At 54.5% G+C, this 10,854-nt stretch overlaps 1 protein-coding gene across 2 annotated transcripts; it reads left to right on the top strand.

Moving 5' to 3' along the window:
* The first annotated feature begins 26 nt into the window (after positions 1-26).
* On the top strand, positions 27-10,296 carry PPP1R18 (protein phosphatase 1 regulatory subunit 18). Of its 2 annotated transcripts, none has more exons than XM_060614998.2 (4): positions 27-908; positions 1,914-3,608; positions 8,267-8,477; positions 9,368-10,296. In XM_060614998.2, the coding sequence occupies exons 2-4, from the start codon at positions 1,980-1,982 to the stop codon at positions 9,385-9,387; spliced, it is 1,860 nt and encodes a 619-aa protein (XP_060470981.2). In that variant the 5' UTR covers positions 27-908; positions 1,914-1,979; the 3' UTR covers positions 9,388-10,296. The 2 variants fall into 2 exon arrangements, with proteins under 2 accessions (XP_060470981.2, XP_078302832.1); XM_078446706.1 differs by having other exon boundaries at positions 1,764-3,608.
* The last annotated feature ends 558 nt before the right edge of the window (positions 10,297-10,854 follow it).

Genomic DNA, 10,854 nt, shown 5'->3' with positions numbered 1-10,854 from the left:
TGGGACGGAAGGCAAGCGGAGCCAGGGCACGCCAAACTCGAGTCTGGGCAGCCACCGCGCCCTCTGGCGACAGCTGGGCGGCGACCACTCCGGCAGACCCACCCCCATCTCCCTGGTCCCCCTTCCTCCAAATTCCCCAATTTTCCCACTGCAGACCAGGGGACCCATGGAAGACAGGATTAAGCTAGAGAGTGGGGCATTGGCTCTGGTGGGGGAACCAGTTTCCAAAGTCGTTGGCTTCTGAGCACTTCTCCAGCCGCCCCGGCTCTCCACAGACCCACCGCAGCCTGGTGGCGGCCCTGGACCCCGCAGTAACAAAGGCTGTCGGGGTGGGGGGCGGGGGGGAGGCAAAAGCGTGGGGAGGAGCGGCAGGAGATGGGAAGGGCGGGCCCGGCTCGCAGCAGCTGCTGCTTCCTCTCCAAGTCCCTGGAGGGGCCTGAGTCATGGGCCGCTGCCTTGAGTCTGTGAGCTGGGGGCGAGGGTCTGGACACCTAGGTTCTCCAGGACTACTGGGAGATGGGGGTGGGTTGAGGGTCCTGAAGACAGAGAGCGGAGGGCCAGGGGTTGCGGCGGGAAAGGGGTGAGTCGAAGAGTCTAGTCCCACGCGGGGATCTCTGGAGCGAAGCCCCGCCCCCTCTGGCACCGCCCCGCGCCCCCTTCCCTTTCCCCATTGTCCTCAGACAAAGCGGTCGCCGCCCCCCGCCCGGCCCCCAGGTCTCTGTCTCCGTCCCTCCTCCTCTACTCCCTCTTCCCTCCTCCTCCTTTCCTTCCCTCCTCCTTTCCTTCCCTCCTCCCCTCCCTCCTGTCTCCGGATCTCCCTCAATCCCACTCTCCTCCTCTTCCTCTCTCCTCCTCCCTCCGGACGCCAGGCTCCTCCGCACCCCCTCCCCTGGGAGCCCCGCTGGCTAGTGAGTTGACTGAGGGGCTTCAGACTTGGGGAAGGGGTGTCTCCTCCCTCTGTCCCCGCTCCTGCCCCCAGCCAGGACCTTGGGCTGTCTCCTCTTTGTGCCGAGATTGTCTGTGCGGTCCGAGCTGGGTGGGGATGGCCGGCTATGTCAGGGTTCGGTGAGATCGGAGACCCGGGCATAGGACTCGAAGGTCCGGAGAGCAGAGTCGTGGAGCCGGTGCTCCGCACCCAGGGTCCCGGGCCCGGCCGGTGGGAGAGGCAGGCGGTGGTGGCGGGACGGGTGGGGGTGGACGCCAGGGTTCCGAAAGTCCCCAAGGGACGGTATTTCCCCCCGACCTGCCTGGGGGCGGAGTGCAGGGCGGAGGGGTGGCGGCTGGGGGCCGGAGAGGTGTGGCCCGAGCGGATCTGGGAGGGGAGCCAGGACCTCCCCGGCCCGCGCTGAAACGCGCGCCCCGCTCCTCCCGCGGAGCTCTATTTCCCCTCTGCCTCCGGAGTCCCCTTGCTCCCCTGGACCTCTCCACTCTCCGCCCCTCCTCACCTCCCCGCCCCCCCTCCTCAGGTCCCACCACCCCTTCTCGGGCGGGATTCCCTGACCTCCCTTCCCACTCTAACCGCCTCTGGAGTAGCTGTGGGGAAACCTCGCCTGACCCCTACTCCCCCGCAACCCCCCCTCCCCCGCCTCTCTTTTCTCTCTCCTCCCTCATGCCGGCTTCTTTTTCCGCCTTTCTCTCCTCTCACATCCTTGGGACTGTCTGTGATACCATTAACCGTACATTACCAAATCTGACTCCTGCCTCTTTGCCCTGAATCTCCACTCTTCCTCTCTGCCACGACCCCACCCCCACTTGGTCCACAGCTTTTTCTTCACTTTCTTAGTTTTCCCCTTTCTCTGCTTTCCGTCTTCTCCCTCTTTCCCTCTGTCTTCACCCTCAGCTCCTTTGCCCATCTCTGTGTCCCACCTCTCCCCCTCTACTTCCTCTCCGCCCACCCCCAGTCTCACCCCCAGGGCCTCTGGAGCCTCTCCTTCCTGTTCTCTGGCCCCAGCGCTCGGCACCCTTAGCTCAACGCGGTCATGGCCACCATCCCAGACTGGAAGCTACAGCTGCTAGCCCGGCGACGGCAGGAGGAGGCAGCCCTTCGTGGCCGGGAGAAGGCAGAGCGGGAGCGTCTGTCCCAGATGCCAGCCTGGAAGCGGGGGCTCCTGGAGCGCCGCCGGGCCAAGCTTGGTCTGTCTCCTGGGGAGCCTACCCCTACACCTGGGACTACAGAGGCTGGACCTCCAGACCCAGACGAGTCGGCTGTCCTCCTAGAGGCCATTGGGCCAGTGCACCAGAACCGATTCATTCGGCAGGAGCGCCAGCAGCAGCAGCAGCAGCAGCAGCAGCAGCAGCAGCAGCGTAATGAAGAACTACTTGCAGAAAGAAGGCCTGGGACTTTGGAGGCCAGGGAGCAGAGATCCAGCCCTGGGGAGATGCGGGATCAGAGCCCCAAGGGAAGAGAGTCGAGAGAAGAGCGGCTCAGTCCCAGGGAGGCCAGAGAGAAGAGGATAGGGGGAGCCCGAGAGTCAAGCCCCAGGCCTTCAGAGGCTTGGGACTGGAGGCAGAGCTCAGGAGAGGCTGGAGACAAGAGCTCCAGACTGTCAGAAGCGCGGAAATGGAGGCTGAGCCCGGGAGAAACTCCAGAGTGGAGTCTGAGACTGGCAGAGCCTGGAGAACAAAGCCCGAGGAGAAAAGAGGTGGTGGAAAGTAGACTGAGCCCAGCGGAGTCTGACAACCAGAAGATGGGCCTGACAGAGGTCCATAAATGGAGGCCCGACTCTGGAGAGTCTCAGGAACAGAGTTTGGTACAACTGGAGATATCAGAGTGGAGGCTGAGCTTAGAAAAAAGAAAAGACTGCTCAGAGGAATGTGGGAGAAAAGAAGAGAAGCCAATTCCAACACTGGCCTCAGAAGAGATTACAGAGCTGTCAGAGACCCTGAGTAGGGAGGCTCCAGACAGCAGCTCTGGAGAAGTGGAGGCAGCAGAACAAAGGCGTAGCCCTGTGCAGGATGGTGAGAGGGGACTGAGGCTGACAGAAGGATGGAAATGGACCCTGAATTCTGGGAAGGTTCGAGAATGGACACCCAGGGACACAGAGACTCAAATTCAGAAACCAGTCCCCCCAGAGTCTGCTGAGAAGTATCTGGGGCCCTTTGGTACAGAGGCTGGAGAAGGCGAGGCTGAGAAGGAGAAGGCGGGGGCTCTGGGCAGGCCTTTGAGAACCCTGCAGAACTGCAGCTCTGTGCCCTCCCCCTTCCCACCAGAGGACGCTGGGACTGGAGGCTCTAGAGGGCAGGAAGAGGAAGCAGTGCAACCCCGGCCCCCACCAGCAGCCCCTCTGTCTCCCCCACCCCCAGCCCCACCTGCCCCCCAGTCCCCTGGGGATCCCCTCATGAACCGACTGTTCTATGGGGTGAAGGCAGGGCCAGGGGTGGGGGCCCCTCGCCGCAGTGGACACACCTTCACAGTCAACCCCCGGCGGTCCCTGCCCCCTGCAGCCCCCACCACTCCTCCGGCCACCCCAGCCACAGCTGATGTTGCAGTCCCCGGAGCTGGGAAGAAGCGGTACCCAACTGCTGAGGAGATCTTGGTTCTGGGGGGCTACCTCCGTCTCAGCCGCAGCTGCCTTGTCAAGGGGTCCCCTGAAAGGCACCACAAACAGGTAGGGAACAGCTAAGCCAGCTTTCTTTAGAAGCCTGCTCATTGGTTCTTTCTGTACTCCTTTCTTTTTTTATATCCCTATGTTCTGGTCTTCCTCTATTCTTTCGTGCTAATTCCTGCCACAACCCTTCCTCCTCTGCACACACACCCTTCCTTCTTGTTGCCCTCCTTTTCCATTCATTTCCAAGCCCAAGAATCCTGCCCTAAATCAAGTGCTGTCTCTGGGTGTGTCTCTCTCAGGGTGTGCCCAGGCTGCTCACTCTTCATTCCCTCAGGCTCTGAGTCCCTCCCTGCCCCCCATTTCTTTCCTTCCTTTCCTCTGAGTCTGGGACACAACCCATCTGGTGGAGACCTGAGCTGAGGCTACAGCCTAGAATCTATGAGAGCAGGGTCCTCAGATTGAAAGCACACACAGCCTCCCAGGGGAGGGAATGTGGGGCCAGGAAGCCTGAAGAGGCACAGGGGGTGCCTTTGGGGTTCTAGGGGAAAATGGCAGGGAGAAGTGAGTGGAGGAAGTTCTCAGTCCCAAGGCAGAGGGGGCAGAGCCAGTGAGGGAACTACTGGGATGAGGGTGGGGGAATGGAATAAGGCTGGCCAAAGAGAAGACTTTTGAACCCCAAGTCTGCTCCATGGGAGAGGCACACACAGAAGCCATTTGAAGTGGGTGACCTCAGGGTTGCACACCCCCAGCTGGGCCACTGCTTTAAACAGTGCTCCCTTCTCTCTTGGGACAAGAAAAGCCTTCTCTTCTTCCAAAATACCCCCACCCCTCACTCCCCTTCTTCCTTCCTCCCTGGGCTTCCCCTCCCTCCCCAGAACTGGCTCAGCAGTTGGTTTTCCCCTCTCTTCCTGTTGCCCTGGCCTCTCCCTCCCTTTGGGGTAGCAAAAGAGAGAAGTGAATTTGGAGACACTGAGCTGAGAGCAGGGAATACAATGGGAGTTGGGGACAGGGATGGGGGCTGAGGCCAGCAGAGGGTTAGAGGTTAAACTGGAAAAAGGACAAAGTGCAGGAAGTGGGGGCAGCCAGGCTTCTTGCTGTGGCTTCAGCCCAACCCCTTCCTTACACACCAATCAGTTTCCAGCTTGAAAATCTCTAAGGAAAGAGAGGTCCCTGCACCTAACACATCTCCTCAGAGACTGAGAAGCCCTTCATAGTGTCCAGTTGTCATCTCATCTGACGTCCTCAGATTTGTCTTGTGTGTGTGTGCGCGCGTGCGTGCTTTGTCAGTGGGAAACCACAGGGACCAAAGACCTAGATTAAGCTTGCAGGACACTTGATCCCCCAGTTCATCCTCATGTGCAGCTCAAGCTCCCCTCCCTGAGCCATGGTACCTGAGTCTATCCTGAGCACTCTGACTGCTACCCGCCCCTTCCCCTTTGGGCTGGACAGATGTTAGGAGGTAGGCCAGGAACTGCCAGAGTGAGGTGTTCAGACAAGTCACTTCCTATAGAGGTTGGCCTGTGCCTTTGGGGAGGAAGAGCAGAGGGAGGCATGAAATTCAGGGCCCAAAGCTGGGGACCATGTGAGTGCAGGACAGGACCTGTGATGGTGACCATACCTAGGTTAGGGAGCAGGGAAGCCGGAAGCAGATCACCCAAACAGGAAGCCTGGGGTGGGGGCCGGAAGGCTGGTGGGGCTGAGTGGGGAACCGCTGGGCCCTAGGCCTGCCAAAACTGCTCAGGATGTGGTGAGAGAATGAGGAAGCCATAGCTGCTCTAGGGGTGGGGGTGGAGAGAAGCAGCACAGAGTTTTCTAGACCCAGACACCTCCCCCTCCACCCTGTCTGAGGCCTTCTTCCCTCTCTCTGCACCCTGCTCAGCAGGGACTGACATGCTTGTTCCAGCTCTGACCCAATCCACTTGCTCTGGGACCAGAGGACTGCCCCCTCACCCCCTTCCCGAAATAACTCTTGTTTGGAAGCTAAGGCCATCAAATGCATCCTTGCCATGGGAGAGAAATCCCAGCCCTGTCTTGTGGCTGGTGTCCTTCCCCAGAGGCCCTTCTAGCTGAGAGATGGGCCCCTCCCCTCTTTGGCCCCCTTGTGACTTTATATAGCTGATGGGAGAGGAGCAAGTGAGTCACACCCCTCTGTACTCCCTCCACCAAACTCCCATGGAGGCTGTGCATTCCTGAGAAACCCAGTCAGAAGTTGTGGGGGGGGGGGGGGGTGTGAGCAGAGAAGCAGGATTGGAGAAGAGAGACAAACAGATTGAGAACAAATAAAATGAATCATTTTTCAGAGTGGATAACAAACCATGGAGCTTGTTATCCCAAAAGGGAATGTGAAAAGAAAATAAATGGGTTCCCAGAAGTTTGGGTAAATCTGTCAGTAACAGAACCAGAACTGGTCCTTCTGAAGAATTGGGATATAAGGGATCTGGTTGCTGTCATGCATTTCTACCAGCAGTTCCACAGATAGACTGTGTACCTTCCACACTGGTCCCCAGTGTTGGTTGTCTGTGGGGATCACACCTGAGGTCTGAACCAACTCTTCCTTACTCACCATAGCAACTTTCATGCTCTTATGGACAGTGGACACAGAATAACAAGTAAATTCTCTGGTAGATTAGGAGGTGGTAAATGATTATGGAAAAAAATTACAACAGGGTAAGTGGAACGTAGACAGCGAGAAAGTTGGGGGAGTGAATATGAACTTTAAATAGGGTGACTGGGAGAGAGGGAGCTATGGGGGTATTTGGGGGAACAGTGTTCCAGGCAGAAGGAATAGCCAGTGCAAAGGCCTTAAGACTGGAGTGCCCCTGTTGGCCTTAGAGGAACTGTGACCAGGGTGGCTGCAGTGGGAGCAGATAGTTGCCTGAGAAGTGGGGGGTAGGGAGAAGTGGTACAGTGGGAGTACCCTGTGGGCCTTCGTCAGGCTCTGGCTTTTCCTCCCAGTGAAATGGGGAGTCAATGGTGGGTTTGGAGCCAAGGGGTCTCTTAGTTCCAGCTTCCCATGGGAACCCATGTTGCACATTCTGTACAGCCCTTAGCATCCACTTGTCCAGCCACCCTCCCGGTTTCTCTTTTCTCACACCCCAGTCCATGTGGAGACTCAAGGATGCAGGGCCCAAGCTCCAAGTTTCCCAAACAGGTCTTCTGGGAAGACCTGAATAGATGGTCTGGACCTTTCCAAGTAGTTCACACAGAATCCTCCTGTTTGTCTCCTTAATCGCTTTGGCTCCCAGAGTTAATCCCACTCTGCCCCTGCCCCTGAGCTTCTTAAAAGGGCAAAGGGGAAGAGTAGAAAGGGAATGAGAACATCTGGGGCTCGCCTGCTCTTGGGACAGTGTGTTTGTGGAGGATTTCTGCCCCCTCCAGGTCCCCTCTGGCTTTTTGCCTCTGTCTCTGCATGTTTCTCCTGTTGCGCTTTCCACCCCAACCTGTGTTTGCATGGACTTTCTTCTCTGCCCCTGACGCCTCACCTAGCTTCCCTTGCAGGGACTCAAGGGCCCATCTCCTCTCTGTGTTAGGGGAGAGTCTTGTTTCCTCTGGGCTTTTCAGCAGAGTCTCTTCTTCCCTCCCAGGCCCCAGCCCCACTTTGTTGTGAGTTCACTCCAGCTGTAGGAGAGGAGTGAGGGGGGGAGCAGGAGGGCACAGGTGTCCAGGGTTTCTCAGGAACAGCCAAGGGTCTGAGGATGTGGAAACCAATGTGCTCTTCCTTGCTTTTGCCTGGGACTCCCTCTAGCCACCTATTTCCTGCCAACTCAAACTTCCTACCTCTGGGAAGCCTTCTTGATTGCCCTCAGGGTACCCAAAGATTCGGTTCTGATCACAGGGGTTATCTCCACGTATTTTTTTACCCTTCTGCCACCCACAGTCTAAAGAGTAGGAAGCTGGGTCCTTTATTACTCACTTCTGCACCTGTGTCAAAGTTCAGGCAAAAGTCTGATGTTTTGGAAATGATATGATAGAAGAAGGGAAATCTGGGATTGGAGAGCCTATATCAAAAGGAAAACTGGGTGGGATGCCTGGGTGGCTCAGTCGGTTAAGTGTTGGACTCTTGGTTTTGGCTCAGGTCATGGTTTCACAGTTGGTGAGTTCAAGCCCCCTCACGGCTAGCTCCATGCTGACAGCAAGGAGCCTGCTTGGGGTTCTCTTTTTTTTTTTTTTTTTTTTTTTTTTTTTTTTTTAACGTTTATTTATTTTTGAGACAGAGAGAGAGTGTGAATAGGGGAGGGGCAGAGAGAGACACACACAGAATCTGAAACAGGCTCCAGGCTCTGAGCTGTCAGCACAGAGGCCGACGCAGGGCTCAAACTCATGGACCCCAAGATCATGACCTGAGCTGAAGTCGGACGCTTAACCGACTGAGCCACCCAGGCACCCCATGGGGTTCTCTTTAACTCTCCTCACGTTTTCTCTCTCTCAAAATAAACAAGTATTAAATTAATAAATGCATAATAAGTAATATTTATAAATAATTTATTATTATGTATTATATTATATTAGTGCTATATATATTATAATAATTAATACATAAAATAATAAAAATTTAGGGGGAAAAAAAGGAAAACTGGATCCCTGGGCCCCAGAGTGGATAGGGAGGGTAAAGTCAGTAGGGTGCCAAAATCCAGCTCCCCTCCCCACCTGGCACGTGCTTCCCTAGGAGCTTTCCCAGGCTGAACTCCATGCCTCCTGCGTTTCTCTCCTACTCTCAGCTCAAGATCTCCTTCAGCGAGACAGCATTGGAGACCACGTATCAATACCCCTCTGAAAGTTCAGTGCTGGAGGAGCTGGGCCCAGAGCCTGAGGCTCCCAGTACCCCCAGCCCCCCAGCGGCCCAACCCGATGACGAAGAGGATGAGGAAGAGTTGTTGCTGCTACAACGGGAGCTCCAGGGCGGCCTGCGCACCAAGGCCCTGATCGTGGGTGAGCTGAGGCTCTGCTGGTCCGAGGACACCCCCTGGTGTTCCTATTGGGCACTGCAGTCCAGGAGGGAAGGGGAGGAATTAATTAATGTTGTGCTCCTGGAAGAGACTTGGTAGGATCTCTAACCCCACCCACTCCCTTGACAAATGGGGAAACCAAGGTCTTAGAAAGTGAAGTGCACAAGGGATCTCCAGATTTCAAAACCATAACTCTGAGCACTCTACTGTGGTTAAAAACACAAGGTTTTGGTCAGACAGGACTGTGTTTAAATTTTTTTTTTTTTTAATGTTTATTTATTTTTGAGATAGGGAGAGACAGAGCATGAACGGGGGAGGGTCAGAGAGAGAGGGAAACACAGAATCTGAAACAGGCTCCAGGCTCTGAGCAGTCAGCACAGAGCCTGACGCGGGGCCCGAACTCCCGGACTGCGAGATCGTGACCTGAGCCGAAGTCGGACGCTTAATCGACTGAACCACCCAGGCGCCCCAAGACAGGACTGTGTTTAAATTCCATCTTGTCTCTTACCTGTGGTGTAATCTCCAGGAAATTACCTGCTCTCTGGCCTTATTTTTAGCAATTATGACATGGAGCTAAAAATAACCACCTCCTGGGGTTTACTGAGAGGGTTCAGTAATTTTTATGAAGCATCTTGGAACTATGGCTGGACATTAAATTACTTAAACTCATCTGGGGTTATTGTGTGATTAAACAGGTTGTAAGAATGCCTGGCACAGAACGCAAGCTTAGTGAATGATGGCTGCTGTTATTGTAGTAGCAAGCACTCAGCATGAAAGATATAAAGACTTATCTTCAGTGTGGAGAGTAAGGGGGGAAGGCAGGTGGCAGAGGCCCTCACTCATTCTCTATCGTTATTGCCTCCTCTCCCACAGATGAGTCCTGCCGGAGGTGACCCTCTTCCAACATACGGTCTATACCTTCCCCTTTCCCAGAACTGAAGATCCTGGAGCCCAGAAGATTGAGAACAGAGAAACCCTGAACATGAGCTTGGAAGGGAAGGCAACCGACATCTTCCAACTTGCTTTCCTCATCCTGTTTATAGGGGCAGAGCTAGTTACCCACAGTTTCCACATTCACCAAAGGTCTCTGATGTGAGTGCATCAGACATGCTGGTGCACCCTGGGTGATTCAAGAGTGAGCATCAAGTCCTGGGGAGGAGCACAGAGCTCATGGGGGTGAGGGGTTGGGGGAGGGAGATGAAGCACCTCTTACATCTCCATGGACAGAGTACACTCTCCAGCCTTCCTTTACTCCCCACCACCCCTTGAGGGCTCTTACAATTTAAACACTCATCCTGGGCAGCCTGCCCCCATTCTATTTACAGGCCCCTCTCCTTCCTGTTCCTTAGGTCACTGCCCCTTTGTTTACAGCTCCTGCCACCTCCCTTGACCACCAGCCTGGTTTACAAACCCCACTAGCTCCCAGCCCTACCTGCCAAAGTCCCAGGTTTACAACCACACCTACATGTTGAGTCTATGTGGAATCCTCTCCCCTGTCCCTGGCAGTTGCCTCATTGGGGGTGTGGCTTCTTCCACTTTTGCTCAGTCTGTACCTCTGTTTTCCCCAAGAGGAAAGTCTGGGAATCCTAACCCTAACCTTGTTACCCCCATTTAGTTATTTAATTCTGTTCCTCCTAGTGGTTCACAATTGAATTGCAAGGGTGTGGAGTGACAAACAATGCACCTCAACTCTTCTCTCCCATTTCTCCTTCCTTATCAACTGCCTGTTTGGTTTTTGTTTGTTTGTTTGTTTGTTTGGTTTTTTTTTGAAGTTTTCCATAATAAAATGGAGATCTCTCCAACTCTCCTGCTGCTTTTCCTTCTTTAGAAAAAAAGTATGTGTGTGGGAGGTTCTGTGTTTCTCATACCAAGCCTCTCCCATCTTCCTATTGGCCTTGAAGAGGTAGTGGCTACGGCTGCAGGAGGGAAAAATGATGGAAGTGAAACAGGAACTCAATACTGACATGAAGAAAGGGCTCTGTAAGAGCCCTGTATCTGTTTCTCGAAGGACTAGCAGGAAAAGGACTGGTTTGAGGAAGGGCAGGAAGAATCCACTAAACTGGAAGTGCCACAAGGGCAAACGATGTCAGTTGGGTTTAATGAAGTAGCCCAGGCCTCACAAAACTATTACTAGATTGAATGACTGAACAAATACAGGAATAGATGAAAATAGCTAAAATATTGGAATTGAAGAATTTCAGTATTTAGAAGCCTGCTAGAAGCAGCCAGCTAGTGTATAACACTGGCTAGTCCAGGGGCATTTACTTCAAGACTTGGGACCATATATAACAAGACTAAAATTGCTGCAAAATATAGTGTATGTACAGAAGTGCAGTTTTCTGAAAACGAGTCCGCTAGAC

The sequence above is a fragment of the Panthera onca genome, chromosome B2 (assembly GCF_046562875.1).
Source record: "Panthera onca isolate mPanOnc1 chromosome B2, mPanOnc1 haplotype 2, whole genome shotgun sequence".
Classification (NCBI taxonomy): Eukaryota; Metazoa; Chordata; class Mammalia; order Carnivora; family Felidae; genus Panthera; species Panthera onca.
This window is presented reverse-complemented; position numbering and strand designations above follow the sequence as displayed.